This window comes from Pseudorca crassidens, chromosome 3 (assembly GCF_039906515.1).
Source record: "Pseudorca crassidens isolate mPseCra1 chromosome 3, mPseCra1.hap1, whole genome shotgun sequence".
Taxonomy (NCBI): domain Eukaryota; kingdom Metazoa; phylum Chordata; class Mammalia; order Artiodactyla; family Delphinidae; genus Pseudorca; species Pseudorca crassidens.
The window spans coordinates 144,672,546-144,692,264 of NC_090298.1; the positions used below are offsets into that span (position 1 = coordinate 144,672,546).

General features: G+C 40.0%; 1 protein-coding gene across 3 annotated transcripts in view; it reads right to left on the reverse strand.

Annotated features, from left to right (window-relative positions):
• The window catches only part of CREBRF (CREB3 regulatory factor), a 65,493-nt gene that overhangs the window by 38,646 nt on the left and 7,128 nt on the right, over positions 1-19,719 (reverse strand). For all 3 annotated transcript variants that reach the window (XM_067732833.1, XM_067732831.1, XM_067732832.1), the window contains exon 2: positions 1,357-1,550. In XM_067732833.1, the coding sequence (XP_067588934.1) occupies positions 1,357-1,365 (9 nt within the window). In that variant the 5' untranslated portion in view covers positions 1,366-1,550. The remainder of the gene's footprint in view (positions 1-1,356; positions 1,551-19,719) is intronic.

The following is a 19,719-nucleotide window of genomic DNA, read 5'->3' on the forward strand; positions in this document are numbered from 1 at the left end:
CCACAGACTGACCCCTTTTCACACACTCTTTCACCATGTTTTCCTTCATGGGTACTTCCCATCCCATTCTTTTCTTTCTCTAATTTTCCGCAAGCTTGCCAGGTTGCAAGCTCAAAATAAGTGTTTTATAGACCTAAATTCAAGTATTCAATAAATAGCGAATGAAACCTTGAATGGGAAAGAACTCAAAATGGGTATCTGCAGTCCACTTGGTATAGTGGTTGGGGTGGAGGGAGGCCACTGGTCTTTTTACTATCAGCTAGCAAACCCCCTTTTGCCTCCGCTGCCTGTCTCCAAATCACTGGACCATCTCGGCAAGTTGCTGATTTCCTGTGCTCGAGGCACAGTTCTGCCTGGCCCCACATAAAGCCACCTCAGAGTCCCTGCCCTCTCATTATTTCTAGGTTTCTCCCCAGCATAAAAAGAGCGGGGACAGGGCTTCCCTGGTGGCGCAGTGGATGGGAGTCTGCCTGCCAATGCAGAGGACGCGGGTTCGATCTCTGGTCCGGGAGGATCCCACGTGCCGCGGAGCGGCTGGGCCCATGCGTCGCAGCTGCTGAGCCTGCGCTCTGGAGCCCGTGCTCCGCGGCAGGAGGGGCCGCCGCAGTGGGAGGTCTGCGCACCGCGGCTAAGAGTGGCCCCTCTCGCCGCGGCTGGAGAGGGCCCGCGTGCAGCAGCGGAGACCCAACGCAGACAAAAAAAAAAAAAAAAAAAAGTGGGGGAGGGATAAGACCTAACCACGGGAGGGGGAAGGGAAGAAGTTTGGATATGCCGAATAGGGACTAACAGGACTTCATTTATTGTTTCAGTGATTGCCTCAAACCAGAACTGAGCAATTCAAAGTAATTACCATGATATAAATAGTCATCCTTAGACATGTTTTGTGGGAGGTATAGGTATATATGTGTATGTGTGTGTGTGTGTGTGTGTGTGTGTGTGTGTGTGTGTGTATGTGTGTGTGTGAAAGACAGAAAGGTTGAAGTCCCTCACCATTTCCTCCTAACTGAATTCAATGGGCATGAAGGGAAAGGAACAATTGGGAAACTAGAAGAAGATAGAGGGGATGGAAATGGGCTTTCTGTGGCAGATTAATTTTCAGGGGAGTTGGTTTAGACCCCATAAAAGCCAGCACCTCTGCTACCTTCTAACCAACTTTTCCTTCACATTGTTCCCTGTGTCAACCTCATTAAATTTCAAAGCTATAGCAAAGGAAGGACATGTATTCAAAACCAGTTGAGATCAGCAGCAAAATGTCTTTAAAAGATATTATAGCAAGTTGTGTTAAGATTCAGAGAACTTACTGAACCAACTGCAGTGGGAAAATATAAAACTTTGCACCTACTCTGTATGATTTACCTGAGGCATTTCCAAGCCCAGATCCTGTGAGTCCGATCCCAAACTTCTTTTTTTTCTCGTTTGTAAATTCCTTTCCAGCTTTACTTTTAATTTCAAGATCAAAGATGATTTTCACAATAAACAGTAGGTTTCCCAGAATGCCTTCAATTCAACTGCTTGTATCACTGTTGTTTTTTTAATAATTCTGTGCGAATCTGTCAACAACACAAAGTAACTTCACTGAAAGCCACTAGAAACAAGTTGACCTTTCAAAAATAACATTAACAAAGAACACTTTAAAGGAATAAGTACTGTGATTGTACTATCAAGAATTTAGGCCATTTTTTAGTACCAACTATTCTGAAATTCACCATCCCTCCCTTTATTTGTTTCTACAATAGGACTGGTCAATAACCAACTGGCACCATTAAAAAAAAAAAAAAAACGCTGACAAAATTAACATAGGCCTGGGACTTCACTGACAGTCCAGTGGTTAAGACTCCATGCTTCCAATGCAGGGGGCACAGGTTCGATTCTCTGGTTGGGGAACTAAGATCCCACATGCCCGGTGGTACGGCCAAAAGGAAAAAAAATATTATTAACATAGGCCCATCTTTCCTGTGATCTAAAAATGTATTTTACTTAATGTTAAAATAAACCTCCCATTCTCTTCATGTTTTGTATGAGAAAACACAATGTCTCAGCAATTCCATCTACTGTATAATCATTACTGCTAAGTGAACCTACATTTTATATCTCTCATAAATGTACAAGAAGAGCAATGAATATATATCACCAATAACAGAATTTAATATATCCTCTACATTACATAAAATCATGTTCATAATGGTATACGCAGCATTATTCTTTGAGTTATAAGTGAAATCTGTCCTTGAAGTAATTATTCCAGTAAGCTCTGAACGTGTATGTTGAAAGGCGAAACAGGGATAAGGACTACTTTGCAGAGTGGTTTCAAGGGTTAAATTAAATGACTGCAAGTCACCTGGCACAGGGTCTTGACTGTGGTAGAAACTGACAGGTTAGTTCCCCTTTCCCTCCTCTGTGAAGGCTTTAATCAAGAAGAACTAAACAGCTATACCCACTTCATCATCTCTTCCTAGATAAGTGGTCCTCAAAGTGTGATCCCAGGACCAGCAGCATCAGCATCAACCTGGAAATCTGTTACTAATGCAATTCTTGGGCTCCAGCCCAGACCTACTAAAGCAGAAATTCTGAGCGTAGGGCCCAGTAATGTGTTTTAACAAGCCCTCAGGGTGATTCTGCTCCTCTCTAAAATCTGAGAACCTCTGCTTTAAACTGAACTTCTTGCTCTTATTCATTCTAGATGCAGTATCATTTCTTAGACTGATGTAAAGAGCCAATTTAAGCTACGCTGCCCTCTGTAGTTAACACATTCTCTGGCCTAGAGCTTCAGAGTGATACATTACATCAATTTCAGAGACCTCTTGCTGAACAAATAAGAGATAGTCAACAAGGACGCAATAATTGTTCTACTCAATTAGATTAATAAATTGAGTATCATCTGCATTTCCTAGATCTTTGTTGGGCTTTTCCCACTACTTGGCTGTCATTCTCAGTGCACTGTTCTAGCCTAGGAAACACCCTCAAGTGACCAACCTGGGCCCAGAAACAGAATTAACTATGCATCTCAATCCAGTGCTACAGTTTTTAAATGGACTGATGCCTGCTTGTGCCAAAGGCTAGTTCTGGCCCAATTCCTCCTTGGACATACTGCTGACACGTACTCTCAGTCCTAACTCTTCCCATGATTCCTGTGAGAAACAAGGTCAGTTGCCTTTTCCAGACCTATTACTTAGACCCCCCCCCCCAAAAAACAAATTATTCAAGTGATGCATTCAACAAAGTGGACTAGTATAATCCCGGTCTATAACTTTGGATCTGGGAAAAAAGTTTGATACTCTCTAAAACCTGAAACTTATCCTTTCTAGCAACAGGGTTGAAGAATCAAGAAGAGATTGAGTTCTCTACAACATATATATTTTGGCATATATTTATTGACAACCACTATAGACACCATGTACCAACAGCTTGGTTTATCAGGAAAACACTGGACAAAAAAAGGGCTAAGTTCTAGTTATTGCTCTCACTTGCAAACTCTACAATATTGGGTAGGTCAATCTTTCTAAGACTCATTTTTCTCATCTATATAAAGAAAATAATATTACTCCTGGCTACCAAATTTTCTAAGCCATAAAACTTCCATACAAATACAAATATTTATGTAAAACGTTATTTTAAACACTTGGCATCGAAACAAATTTGTCAATGCAGTTAGCAAAAAGAGCACTTGTTTGGAAGACAAGAGACCTGGATTCCAGTTTTGATTCCATAATTAAAACTAAATAGGAGGGCTTCCCTGGTGGCACAGTGGTTGAGAGTCCGCCTGCCGATGCAGGGGACACGGGTTTGTGCCCCGGTCTGGGAAGATCCCACGTGCCGTGGAGCGGCTGGGCCCGTGAGCCATGGCCGCTAAGCCTGCGTGTCCGGAGCCTGTGCTCCGCAACAGGAGAGGCCACAACAGTGAGAGGCCTGCGTACCGCAAAAAAACAAACAAACAAAAAACAAAACCAACAACAACAAAAAAACCCCAAAAAACGAAATAGGAGAGTGGCCAAGATGGCGGAGTAGAAGGACTTTAAGCTCATCAACTCTCACAAGCACACCAAAATCACAACAAGCTGCAGAACAATCATTGTTGAAAAAGACTGAAACCTACCAGAAAAGATCCTCTACAGCTAAAGACATAAAGACAGAACCATGAGACTGGTAGGAGGCATGGACTTACAATATAATCAAATCCCATATCCCCCAGGTAGGTGAACCCCAAATTGGAGAATAATTATATTATAGAGGTTTCCCCACAGGAGCAAGAGTTCTGAGCCCCATATCTGGGATCCCAGTCTGGGGGTCTGGCAACAGGAAGAGGAGCCCCTAGAGCATTTAGCTTTGAGGGCCAGCAGGGCTTGATTGCAGAAGCTCCACAGAATTGGGGGAAATAAGACTTCATTCTTAAAGGGTGCACACAAAATCTCATGCACACCAGGACCAAAGACAAAAGCAGTAATTTCACAGGAGCCTGGGCCAGACCTACCTGTTGGTCTTGCAAGGTCTCCTGGGAAGGTGGGGGGCAGCTATGACCCACCCTGGGGACACAGACACTGGTGAAAGATACATGGGGGAGGCTGATATATTGGCACCAAGACCTGGTTGCACCCAACAGCCTGAAGGCTCCAGTGCTGGGATACCTCAGGCCAAGCAACAAACTGGGTGTGGACACAGCCCCACCCGTCAGCAGACAGGTCGCCTAAAGACTTCCTGTCCACAGCTGCCTCTAAACACAGCCCTAAACATGGCCCTGCCCACCAGAAAACCAAGACCCAGTTCCACCTACCAGGAGGCAGGCACAGGCCCCTCCCACCAGGAAGCCTGCACAAGCCTCTGGACCAACCTCACCCACCAGGGAAACAAACAAAATTAAAGAAGACAATAACTGAAATGAAAAACACACTACAAGGAACCAACAGTACACTAAATGAAGGAGAAGAATGGATCCGTGAGCTGGAATACAGAGTAGTGGAAATCACTGCTGCCAAACCAAAAAAAGAAAAAAGAATGAAAAGAAATGAGGACAGTCTGAGACCCCTGGGACAACGTCAAACATGCTAATATTCACATTATAGGGGTCCCAGAAGGAGAAGAGAGAGAGAAAGGACCTGAGAAAATATTTCAAGAGATAATAGCTGAAAACTTCCCTAACCTGGGGAAGGAAATAGTCGCCCAAGTCCAGGAAGTGCAGAGTCCCATAGAGAATTAACCCACAGGGGAATACACCACAACACACTGTAATCAAAAGGACAAAAATTAAATATAAAGAGAGAATATTAAAAGCAACACGGGAAAAGCAACAAATAACAAACAGGAGAACTCCCATAGGGCTATCAGCTGATTTTTCAGCAGAAACCCTGCAGGCCAGAAGGGAGTGGCACAATATACTTAAAGTGATGAAAGAGAAAAACCTACAACCAAGAATACTCTACCTAGCAAGGCTCTCTTTCAATTTTGATAGAGAAGTCAAAAGCTTTACAGACAAGCAAAAGCTAAAAGATTTCAGCACCACCAAACCAGCTTTACAACAAATGCTAAAGGGACTGCTCTAGGTGGAAAAGAAAAGGCCACAACTAGAAACAAGAAAATTACAAAATAAAAAATCTCACTGGGAAAGGCAAACATACAATAAAGGTAGGAAATCATCCACACACAAAGCTAGTAGGGAGGTTAAAAGATAAAAGTAGTAAAATCTGGACTTCCCTGGTGGTGCAGTGGTTAAGAATCTGCCTGCCAATGCAGAGGACACGGGTTTGAGCCCTGGTCCAGGAAGATCCCACGTGCCGCGGAGCAACTAAGCCCGTGCGCCACAACTACTGAAGCCTGTGCGCCTAGAGCCCGTGCTCTGCAACAAGAGAAGCCACCGCAGTGAGAAGGCTGTGCACTGCAACAAAGAGTAGCCCCTGCTCGCCACAACTAGAGAAAGCCCGTGTACAACAACGAAGACCCAATGCAGCCCCCCAATAAATAAATAAATAAATAAACAAATTTTTGAAAAAGTAGTAAAATCATTTGTATCCAACAATAAGCAGTTAAGGGATACACAAAACAATTAGATGTAAAATAGAAAATCAAAAACAGTAATCATCAGGGGAGTAGAATACAAATTCAGGGTATCTAAAATACATTTGAAATTAAGAGATCAGCAACTTAAAATAAGCACGTATAAATATAGACTCCTATACAAAAACTTCATGGTAACCACAAAACAAAAATGCATAATAGATATACATACAAAACAGAAAAAGAAATCCAAACATAACACTAAAGTTAGTCACCAAATCATGACAAGAAAACAAAGAATGGGGGGAAAAACCTACAGAAACAAATCCAAAACAATTAACAAAATGGCAATAGGAACATACATATCGATAATTACCTTAAATGTAAATGAACTAAATGCTCCAACCAAAAGACATATACTGGCTGAATGGATACAAAAACAAGACCCATATATTTGCTGCCTACAAGAGACTCACTTCAGATCTAGAGACACATACAGACTGAAAGTGAGGGGATGGAAAAAGGTATTCCACGCTAATGGAAATCAAAAGAAAGCCAAAGTTGCAATACTTACATCAGGCAAAATAGACTTTAAAATAAAGACTTATAAGAGACAAAGAAGGACACTACATAATGATCAAAGGATCAATCTAAGAATATACAACAATTGTAAATATATATGCACCCTACATAGGAGCACCTCAATATATAAGGCAAATGTTAACAGACATAAAAGAAGAAATTGACAGTAACACAACAGTGGGGGACTTTAACACGCCACTTACATCAATGGATAGATCATCCAGACAGAAAAGCAATAAGGAAACACAGACCTTAAATGGCACATTAGACCAGACGGACTTAGTTGATATTTATAGGGCATTCCATCCGAAAGCAGCAGAATACACATTCTTCTCAAGTGCACATGGAACATTCTCCAGGACAGATCACATGCTGGGCAACAAAGCAAGCCTCTGTAAATTTAAGAAAACTGAAACTGTATCAAGCATCTTTTCTGACCACAACACTATGAGGCCAGAAATCAACTACATGAAAAAAACTGCAAAAAACACAAACACATGGAGGTTAAACAATACACTACTAAACAACCAATGGATCACTGAAGAAATAAAGAGGAAATTAAAAAATACCTAGAGACAAATGAAAATGAAAACATAATAATCCAAAATCTATAAGATGCAGCAAAAGTAATACTAAGAGGGAAGTTTACAGCAATAAAGCTTACCTCAGGAAACAAGAAAAATCCCAAATAAACAACCTAACTTTAAGTCTAAAGCAACTAAAGAAGAACAAACAAAACCCAAAGTTAGTAGAAGGAAAGAACTCATAAAGGTCAGAAGAAATAAATGAAGTAGAGACTAAAAAAAACAATAGAAAAGACCAACAAACTAAAAGCTGGTTCTTTGAAAAGATGAACAAAATTGATAAACCTTTGGCCACACTCATCAAGAAAAAAGAGAGGGACTTCCCTGGAAGCACAGTGGTTAAGAATCCACCTGCCAACGCAGGGGACACGGGTTCAAGCCCTGGTCTGGGAAGATCCCACATGCTGTGGAGCAACTAAGCCCGTGCGCCACAACTACTGAGCCTGTGCTCCAGAGCCTGTGAGCCACAACTACTGAGCCCATGTGCCACAACTACTGAAGCCGGTGCACCTAGACCCCATGCTCCGCAACAAGAGAAGCTACCACACTGAGAAGCCCGCACACTGCAATGAAGAGTAGCCCCCCGACTCGAGGCAACTAGAGCAAGTCCGCACGCAGCAACAAAGACCCAAAGCAGCCATAAATTAATTAATTTTTAAAAAGAAAAAGAAAAAAAGGGAGAAGGCCCAAATCAATAAAATCAGAAATGGAAAAGGAAAAGTTACAACCAACACCACAGAAATACAAAGGATCATAAGAGATGACTATGAGCAACTGTACACCACTAGAATGGACAACCTAGAAGAAATGTACAAATTCTTAGAAAGGAACAATTTCCCAAAACTGAACCAGGCAGAAATAGAAAATACGAACAGACTAATTACCAGTACTGAAATTGAATCACTAGTTAAAAAACTCCCAACAAGCAAAAGTCCAGGACCAGATGGCTTCACAGGCAAATTCTACCAAACATTAAGAGAAGAGTTAACACTTACCCTACTGAAACTATTCCAAAAAATTGCAGAGGAAGGAACACTTCCAAACTCATTCTATGAGGCCACTACTACCCTGATACCAAAACCAGACAAAGATATCACAAAAAAAGAAAATTACAGGCCAGTATCACCGATGAACATAGACGCAAAAATCCTCAACAAAATAGTAGCAAACGAAGTCCAACAATACATTAAAAGGATCATACACCATGATCAAGTGGGACTTATCCCAGGGATGCAAGGATTTTTCAATATCCACAAATTAATTCAGTGTGATACACCACATTAACAAACTGAATAAAAACCATATGATCATCTCAGTAGATGCAGAAAAAGCTTTTGATAAAATTCAACATCCATTTATGATAAGAACTCTTCAGAAAGTGGGCATAGTGGGAACAAACCTCAACATAATAAAGGCCATATATGACAAACCCACATCTAACATCATACTCAATGGTGAAAAGTTGAAAGAATTTCCTCTAAGATCAGGAACAAGACAAGGATGCTCACTCTCACCACTTTCATTCAACATAGTTTTGGAAGTCCTAGCCACAGCAATGAGGAAGAAAAAAAAAGAAAAGAAATAAAAGGAATCCAAATTGGAAAAGAAGTAAAACTTTCACTGTCTGCAGATGACATGAAGATACAGATACATATGCAGATACATAGAAAATCCTAAAGATGCTACCAGAAAACTACTAGAGCTCATCAGTGAATGTGGTAAAGTTGCTGGATACAAAATTAATATACAGAAATCTGTTGCATTTCTATATACTAACAAAAAATATCAGAAAGAGAAATTAAGGAAACAATCCCATTTACCATCACATCAAAAAGAATAAAATACCTAGGAATAAACCTACCCAAGGAGGCAAAAGACCTGTACTCCAAAAACTATAAGATGCTGATTTAAAGAAAGTGAAGATGATACAAAGAGACGAAAACATATACAGTGTTCTTGTGTCAGAAGCATCAGTATTATTAAAATGACCGTAGTACCAAAGCAATCTACAGAATTCAATGCAGTTCCTATCAAGTTACCAATGACATTTTTCACAGAACTGGAACGAAATTTTTTTTAATTTGTATGGATACACAGAAGACCCCAAATAGCCAAAACAGTCTTCAGAAAGAAGAATGGAGCTGGAGGAATCACGCTCCCTGACTTCAGACTATACTACAAAGCTACAGTCATCAAACAGTATGGTACTCACAAAAAAAGATACATAGATCAATGGAACAGGACAGAAAGCCCAGAAATAAACCCATGCACTTATGGTCAATTAATCTATGACAAAGGAGGCAAGAATATACAATGGAGAAAAGACGGTCTCTTCCATAAGTGGTGCTGGGAAAACTGGACAGCTACGTGTAAAAGAATGAAATTAGAACATTCTCTAACACCATGCACAAAAATAAACTCAAAATGGATTAAGGACCTAAATGTAAGACTGGATACTATAAAACGCCTAGAGGAAAACATAGGCAGAACACTGTTTGACATAAATTGCAGTGATTTTTTTTGAATCTGTCTCCTAGAGTAATGGAAATGAAAACAAAAATAAACAAATGGGACCTAATTAAATTTAGAAGCTTTTGCACAGCAAAGGAAAATCATAAACAAAACGAAAAGACAACCTATGAACTGGGAGAAAATATTTGCAAATGATGCCATCGACAAAGGATTAATTTCCAAAATATACAAACAGCTCATACAGCTTAATATCCAAAAAACAAACAACGCAGTGAAAAAATAGGCAGAAGATCTAAACAGACATTTCTCCAAAGAAGACAGACAAATGGCCAAGAGGCACATGAAAAGATGCTCAATATCACTGATTATTAGAGAAATGCATATCAAAACTACAATAAGGAAAAAATAAATAAATAAACTACAATAAGGTGTTTCCTCACACCAGTCAGAATGACTATCATTAAAAAGTCTACAAATAATAAATGCTGGAGAGGGTGTGGAGAAAAAGGAACCCTCCTACACTGTTGGTGGGAGTGTAAATAGGTGCAACCACTATGGAGAACAGCATGGAGATTCCTTAAAAAACTAAAAATAGAGTTACTATATGATCCAGCAATCCCACTCCTGGGCATGTATCTGGAGAAGACTCTAATTTGAAAAGATACATGCACCCCAATGTCCACTGCAGCACTATTTACAGTAGCCAAGACATGAAGGCAACCTAAATGTCTACTGACAGAGGAATGGATAAAGATGTGGTATATATACATACAATGGAATATTACTCAGCCATAAAAAAGAATGAAATAATGCCACTTGCAGCATCATGGATGGACCTAGAGATTATCATATTAAGTGAAGTAAGTCAGACAGAGAAAGAAAAATACCATATAATAATCACTTATTTGTGGAATCTAAAAAAATGACACAAATGAACTTATTTACAAAACAGAAATAAACTCAGACATAGAAAACAAACTTGTGGTCATGAAAGGGGATAGCAGGGGGTGGGGGAGATGAATTAGGAGTTTGGGATTAACATATACACTATTGTATATAAAGGAGATAACCAACAAGGACCTACTGTATAGCACAGGGAACGATACTCAATATCTTGTAATAACTTATAAGGGAAAAGAATCTGAAAAAGAATATTACATATACATGTATAACTGAATCACTTTGCTTTACACTTGAAACTAACACAACACTGTAGATTAACTATACTTCAATAAAAAAAAGAAAAAAACTAAACGGCCTTATGAATTAGAGCAAGTTAGTTAAATGTATGCTTTAGCTCCCAGACTGAGGAATTACAATTATTATCCCTTAACTATGTAATAGAGGTGTTATGAGAATTGAATGAGATATTAAATTAGGATGTAGCAATGAACTAAATCTGAAAGGTGATTATTATCAATAGGTGTATTTTGCCAACACATTCTTTTCTCCCACAGCTATTCCAGCTTAAAAACTCAACATCTGTGACAGCTGTTGACAACAAAGCTGTATATTTTAAAGACACCAATTCCCAAAAAGAGGGTATCCACCATATAGAGGGTTGAGCTTGTTCTCCTGGGATAAAGGTCCTTAGTTGCTTCTCCTAGTCTCTTAGGTGGCAGCAAACAGGATGGGGGAGGGCCAATTCTACCCCAAGCAGTAGAACCTCTTTTCAGTGATAAACTCTCCCAGTCTCTAAAACTAATGACTAAAGGTCACAACACCAACTATCCTCATTCCCAACATTTTGCACCCATTTTCCAGAAATGCTTGGTACTGTTCCAAACATTTATTGTGAAACAACCAAGAAGAGCAAAATTCCCCACCCAAAAGTGGAAGGGAAAAAGAAGCATAAGGACTTCTACAGCAGTTATACCGTTACAGTTACACCGTTACACAGAATCTTCCATAATGACACACTGCTTCAAAACTACCTCTTAGGGCTTCCCTGGTGGTGCAGTGGTTAAGAATCCGCCTGCCAATGCAGGGGACACAGGTTCAAGCCCTGTTCCGGGATGATCCCACATGCCGTGGAGCAACTAAGCCCGTGCGCCACAGCTAATGAGCCTGCGCTCTAGAGCCCGCACGGCACAACTACTGAAGCCCGCACGCCTAGAGCCCGTGCTCCGCAACAAGAGAAGCCACCGCAGTGAGAAGCCCGTGCACTGCAATGAAGAGTAGCCCCTGCTCACCACAACCAGAGAAAGCCCGCGTGCAGCAATGAAGACCCAATGCAGCCAAAAATAAATAAAGTAAATTTATTAAAAAAGGCAAACAAAACAAACTACCTCCTATACCAGGGAGCCATATACAAAAGGCACATTAATACTTAGATGGCCAAGTGACACTGAGGAGGAAGGTGTAACAACATGCTTTTTGGGGACGCCTTCACACTTCTGTGGGTCTCAAGAATATCCATATTTTATTCAAAGTTTTTGATATTAAAGTACATAAAAAGTTAATGATCTAATTTCCCAATGTGTGACCTGAGGAATATTTGTCCCTAGGAATGTTAAATGGTTACTCAACAAAAGGGTTGTGAGGTTAGGAAAACACCACGTTAACCAAACTTATACTGCCTTTATGCAGAATTTCTTGGAAACTTCAAGATGCTAGGTGTTAATGTGCATTACAGACCCCAATAGGTGAACAGAGCAGATCTCATTTCTCAAACTTATTTGATCAAAAAATCCTCCACCCTGCCCTCAAGCTGACCTCAAGGACTAGTAGTTATTCCGAAAAAACAAAAACCAACGACAGCTAGGGGAAAGGCTAAATTAATTCCCCTAGTTACTACTTTCTTATTCACAGCTCTGGCTCACCAGTCCCAATACAGTTTTGTGAGCCTTTCAAGGGAGAGAAGACTGTGGTCCATCAGAAACAATATTTACCAGTAGATTTTCTGTACCTGGGCTCATTCAAAACTATTCAACAACAGCTCCTAGGGGCAGGAAGACACTGCAGTAACAGAGAACTACCTCTCTAAAGCAATGAGATGGGGCAAATGATTTATTTATGAGCAGCAATGGTACCACCTGAAGAGAGCCGCAGCTTCAATCTCTTTTCATAGCCCTTTCCACCAGGTCCTACCCTACGTTTTTTTGGTTCTCCGTTTGAAAATATGTTGAGGCTTACTATGTACATTAGGCAAGGCAAAAGGTCAAGTAAAATAATAGGAAAGATCAAAGGACTTCTTACAAAGGTTCATCCCCGGGACTGCTCACAACACTAATCCAAACCTTAAAAGCCAAATCCAAGAGCTGACTGGTGTGGCCCAGGCAGCTCACACATACCCAAGGGCTCCTAAATTGTGCCCCTTCCAAATCTGAGGGTTTCAGCTGATCCCTAAGGGTCCACATATTTTACAAAAAAAAAGGTTGACATCAAGAAAAATATAAACCTCTTTATAAATAAAAATGTCTATGAATAAGTAGATATTGCATATGATGGCTAGAATCCCTGCAGCTCCTCTTTTATATGTCACTGCCTTAGGCCACTGCTCCCTTTTACTATCTTGAGGGAACTGGTTCCTCACAATAGTAAGCAGCACTTCTGAATCATCAGAGTAGATGTTAAAATTTTCTGACATACCCATCAGGATGGCTATCATCCAAATAAGAGAAAATAACAAGTGTTGGTGAGGATATGGAAAAATCAGAAAACTTGTGCATTGCTGGTGGGAATGTAAAACAATACAGCTGAGAAACAGTTTAGTAGTCCCTCAAAAAGTTAAACATAGAATTACTATATGATCTAGCAATTCCACTTCTGGATATATACCCAAAGGAATCGAAAGCAGGAATTCAAACAGATACGTGTACACCCATGTTCAGAGCAGCATTATTTCCAATAGCCAAAAGGTGGAAACAACCCTAGTGGTCATTGACAGATGAAAAGATAAACAAAACGTGGTATATACACACATTGGAACATTACCCAGTAATAAAAAGGAATGAAATTCTGATACATGCTACAACATGGATGAACCTTGAACACATTATGCTAAATGAAATAAATCAGATAGAAAAGACAAATAATATACGATTCCACTTATATGAAGTACCAGAATAGGCAAATTCATGGAGACAGAAAGAGAAGAGAGGTTACCAGAGGCTGGGAGAGTACAGTTTCTGTTTGGGGTGAAGAAAATATTCTGGATATTTCAGAACAGTGGTGATGGTTATACAAAACTGTCAATGCACTTAATGCCACTGAATTGTACACAATATGGTTTAAATGGCAAATTTTATGTTTATTTTACCACAAGAAAAATTTTTATTATTATTATTGTTTTTTTTTTTTTTGGCTACGCCGTGCATGGCTTCCAGGATCTTTGTTTTTGTTCCCTAACCAGGAATCGAACCCGTGCCCCCTGCAGTGGAAGCACGGAGTCCTAACCACTGGACCACCAAGGAATTCACCACAAGGAAATTAAAAAAAAAAAAAAAGTCTGTGGTAAAACAGGCCAACACATTTATACTGTTATATACCACGGTTTATTTTGATCTTTCCTAAACTCTGCTAGTTCATGTTCATCATTTCTTTCAGGTGGCAGAGTTCTTGGGTTCTCTCTCTGTAGGTGGTAATTGTCCTGACCCCTAATTTAAATCAGTCATTCCTCCTGAGATTTAATCCCCAAGATGAAAGAAAGGGAAGAGGGGGAGGGAAGGAGGAAGGACCCCCACACACTCCATCCAAACTGTTACACTTCAAATGTCCCACTCAACAATTCCTTGCTTTCTGAAAACTACTTAGCAGGAGTTCAACAAAACAAACCTTCAGATGCTTACTAAATCAAGCCACTACCTATTTCATGGTACAGTAGAAATCAGAGATCCCCAAATCTCCAAACCACTGAGGAGGAAGAGGCTGACTATGCAAGGAACGCATTGGAGAAAAGGCGGGGGCTGCGTTCTCCCTTCATCATGTAATATAAATCCTGTGAACATGACTGCAGAGAAATTGCTACTCTCTGCCCTTCAACAGCAGTTCTCTAGACTCCAAAATCTGAAAAACAAGTAAGTAAATTTCAATGTAGATGGTTATCCTAATTAGATGTTAATACAATCGGGATATGGATCCTTCTGCCATAACACCTTGTGAACTCTTTATCCCTGGGTCAACCCAATAGTCTCCTTTTATCTTCACACTCAGAATTTAAAAAATAAGGGGGTAAATTAGGTTGGCCACAATATCTTAATTAAATAATTAAAAGCACATTTTCCTGAGGATCCTGAGGAGCTAAGAAAATATACTAAATCTCAAAAGTGATCTCTCCTTGGAATTCTGTCTTAGACAGACACAAGCCCTCTCAGAATTTTATTCAATTCTTTTCCAAAGGCTTTGGCACAACGTTAATCTTTGGGCTACAGAGACAACACACTAGAGCTTATTTAAACCACTTTGGGAACCAATAAGAAAGATCATTAAAGCAGGTTTCTAGATCAGCATGAGGTGAATGGGAAGAGTTTTTATTTCTGAAAACTACTGACGGTTAATATACTAGTAGGGTCTTTCTGCAGCCTTGATACCTGCCAATTAAGTTGTTCAAAGCACAAGAATAAGAGCATGAGACAGTTTTAGATAGAACCAAAGAATGCATTTCTAACCCCAGCCACCTTTGATTACTCCTGGTAACAAATATACAGTTTATATTTGATGTAACTGTTTACAGATTACAGAAACACTGCTATACCTTGTCATTTAACAAAACCTAGTGAAGTAATTAGGGTTAGTATTAGCACCCCCCACCCTCTGTCTAACCACTTGTACATGAATTTAAAAAGTTCAGCAAGGACAAGAGTTGTCCAAGGTCAGCCAGTGAATGGATGCCTCTGTGCAAACCTATCATCACAAAGACCATCTCTACTCTCAGTGCCTCAAAAGTCATCTCTAGAGAACTCTCGAATCTACCTCTTCATCCTAAACACACCAGTGCACCATCCCTACCATCTGAGATCCAGGTATTTCCCTGGATCACCCGCATCCCATGACCTCGGACACAACATGCCACCTCCCCACCCAAACATTCCTATTCTGCCAATAGTATCATCACTCTCAGACATCCAGGCATGTAACACTGATCTCAGCCTTGACTCTTTCTTTCCTCCTCCCCACTTGCTTTGTTATTAAATCACGTCAGTCTCGTTTATCAAAAATACACTGACGACTTACCTTGTACAGAGCATGCATGTACCTGTCTGACTTTGCCTTTCCCACCTTCTCAACCCTTGCTTGGACCTCATCATTTTCTATTTACCATCCCAATATTTGCCCTGCATGTCTTCTTGCTTTCAGCCTCTCCCTCTCTCCAGTTCTTATGCTCCGTTATAAAATTATTTTCCCTAAACTACCACATCATATTAGCACTGTGCTCATAAGTTTTTAGCAACTCCCGTTATCTCTTGGATAATATTCAAAATACTCAGACACAAGAAAACTATCTTTCCAACCCCATCTTCCACTACTCTTTGATAAATATAACATTAGTATTAGTTTGGTCTTACAATTTTCCCCCAAATCCTTGAAGTACTTACAATCCCACTTCACTCCACTAAGGATGTCCAGCAGTGAGACCCCAGCTTTTCATGCCTTTGCCCATAACGTTTTTCCTCTTTCTCCTCCCCAACCCCTTGCCTCTTCTACCAGAGATTGTAAAATTTTTGAGAATGACCATTACATCTCATGTCTGTTTCACCACAGTGCCAAAAGCAATGCTATGCCCAGCACAGGCATGCAGACAAGAGCTGACTGACAGCAAACAGGAAATCTCCTAAGACCACAGGTCATTCTGGATAAGGAGTCAAGAGGTGCGACGTTCTTCATGTAGAAAGAGTACATTACAAAGAAGTCAGTCATTCAGTATATATTTATTAAGTCTCTTTTAAATGCTCCAAAGTATCTTGTACAAGCTTGTTCATTTGAGTCTTGAACCACTGTAGTATTGTATAGTAAAAATATTTAACACTGTACTCCTGAATTTTCTTTTAAATTTCCAGGAACAGTAGTGTTTGAATTTCACTCAATTTTAAAGACCTGAAATAATTTTTGTCTACGGAGGAGAGGGTAGAGGAAAAGAGGAGGATTAAAACTTATTTAAACCAACTGAATCCAGGCACTGGACTAATACATGTTCTTTTTTTAATTTTAATTTTATTTTATTTGGCCACGCCATGCAGCATGCAGGATCTTAGCTCCCTGACCAAGGATCAAACCCTGTCCCCTGCATTGGGAGCACAGAGTCTTAACCACTGGACTGCCAGGGAAGCCCCTGGACTAATAAATGTTGTACTATACTCTCTATCTTTCGCATGCACGCTCTCTCTCTCTCTCTCTCTCATACACACACATTTTTAACTAAGACAAAGTACTTTATCCAGGTTAAACATTGGAGTTTTAAAGAATCATTTCGTTTTCTGAGCTGTTCTGCAAAAATCTACAAGATGTAAAAAGGGAACAGTACAATTAAAGGTAGCAGCATAAAAACAGCGGTGCACGTGAGATCACACTTGAGCCGTCCAGCAAGATTGCAGGGAAACATCCATCATAGAGGACACTGGGGACATACCCTAACAACTTCAGTGCTCTTGTTATCAGGGATCTGGACTCTTCCTCAAAATTTATTGTCTCCTCCCTCCCTTCTCAGAGTTGATGCTTTTCACAAGTAGCATGAATGTATACTAGAGACAATTTTGAAATTCCCTTCGAATTCCTTCCTAGTGTGAAATGGGCTATATAAACCACCAGCTCAGGACTATAGAGGTACAGAGGTTGTGGCGCAGGACTACAAAGAGGTTGTGAATACAGTTTTGCAATCATTTCTTTCAAAACTGAGAAAGGCTGCCTGCCTCTTTGGCTCCAATACTCCTAAAGACTTGCTCTTTGAGAAACAAACTCTAGATTCAAGATAAAATGTTCTGCTTTAAAATTGAGTATTTGGAATTTCATTCCAGATTCTTACTTGCCTTCTTTTATTTGTAAATACAAGAATTCCCCCTCTTACTTTGCAGGGATATTGTGATTCATGATAATATGTAAGGAATCTAGCCCTGGCACAAAACAGACAATAAATGGTGGCTATTTTTTGTTTCCTGATTCCTTCGTCAGTGTAAGATGTTCCTGGGATGTGGCTGCTATTGAATGTATAAACCTAAACTCAATTCAGAATCCTAGATTGTCTGAATTCCACACTTAATTATCACAAAAACCCAACTGCCTGGAACTAGGGTGAATAAAGGATATGCAGGCAACACAGGTCATTTAACACCCTCGCTCCAGCTTTATGAGGGTGAAATGTTCAACATGCTGGTTTAATCAGCAAAAGAATCTTTGGAGTCACAAAGTAATTCATAAAGTTGCAAACTAGTCATCTCTACACACAGTAAAGAATTGGTGGATAAATTACAAGGGGAAAGGCTTCTTCAGAGAAATTACTGCTCTTATTGTTCAAAAAATTACATACAATTTATCTTTTTTATAGTATTTATACTGGCTTCACCAAAGAAGCTGAGCAACTCGAGGGAATGGATTTATACAAAATTTATCTTTGTACTCGTAATGCCTTACACAGTTTCTAACGAACACACACACATACAAACACACAGTTTAATCTATACTATACTTGTCTCAACAGGGTTCAGAATAAATCAAAGGAGGCAGACTATCCCAATTGCTGGGAAAACATAGCTTTGAATAGAATCAGCAGCTCTCAGAAGAGAAATACAAAGAGTAAAAAGAATCTGGTCCCACCCTTCCATTAGACACTCATAATTCTTATATCCCCCTACAATCAGAAAACAGAATAAAATTCATTTACAGTAATTCATTAGTTTTTAACCTGGGAGATAGAAAATCAGCAAGTTATTATTCTAAGCTATAAAACAAATGTAACAAGGTCCTAATAAGTTCACTCTACCAAGAGTATGTACATTTTAAAACAAGAGACAAAAAACTGAAGGCTTTGTTTTTTTGGCCATGTTGCACGGCTTGCAGGATTTTAGTTCCCCAATCAGGGATTGAACCTTGGCCCCAGCAGTGAAAGCACCGAGTCCTAACCACTGGACCGCCAGGGAATTCCCAAAAAACTGAAGATTTAAAGCAAAGATCTCAAACTGGATTGCAGCCACAAATCAATGCCTACATATGAGTTTTGTTCAGCCCACACATTAGTGTTTTGAAAAAATTAAATTTTAACTGCCAGCACTTAAGTTGGAAATTTCATATAAAATTTCTGTATCCTGTTATCAAATGCCACTCCCTTGGGGGAGAAATATCAGACCTGACAACATTGGGTACATATTCTCAGGAAGATCACTTGAATTGAAGTGAGAGTTATCGCTTTAAACGGGCCTGTGCTTTCCAGCTTGCTCCAATCTCCAACCAGGCCCATTTTACAAGTAGGGAATCTTAAAGATTCTCAAGGGCTTCCCTGGTGGCGCAGTGGTTGAGAGTCCGCCTGCCAATGCAGAGGACATGTGTTCGTGGCCTGGTCCGGGAAGATCCCACATGCTGCGGAGCGGCTAGGCCCGTGAGCCATGGCCGCTGAGCCTGCGCGTCCGGAGCCTGTGCCCCACAACGGGAGAGGCCACAACAGTGAGAGGCCCGCGTATCGCAAAAAAAAAAAGAAAAAAAGATTCTCCAAACCACAGAATTAGCAAAAAGCTTGTTTGGGAACACAGGTAACTCCAGGACTTTCATTCTTAACCATTTTGCAACTCGACCTCCAAAATGAAAGGGAATGTGAAAACAGGTATTTAAAAGAACTGTACATGAATGTCTACTGCAGCTTAATTCACAGTAGCCCAAAATCTGGAAGCAACCCAAATATTCACCAATTGGTAAATGGACAGACAAATCGTGGTACATCCGTATAATAACAAGTACTCAATTGATAACTTGAAACAACATGAATCTCAAAAGCATTATGTTAAGTAAAAGCAGTCAGACTCGAAAGACAACACATTCTATGATTGCATTTATATGAAATTCCAGAAAAGAAAAAACTACAGTGATAGAAAGTAAATCAGTAATTGGGGCTGGGGTGAAGGGGAGCACGAGGGAACTTTTTGTGGTGATGGAAACATTCTATATCATGACT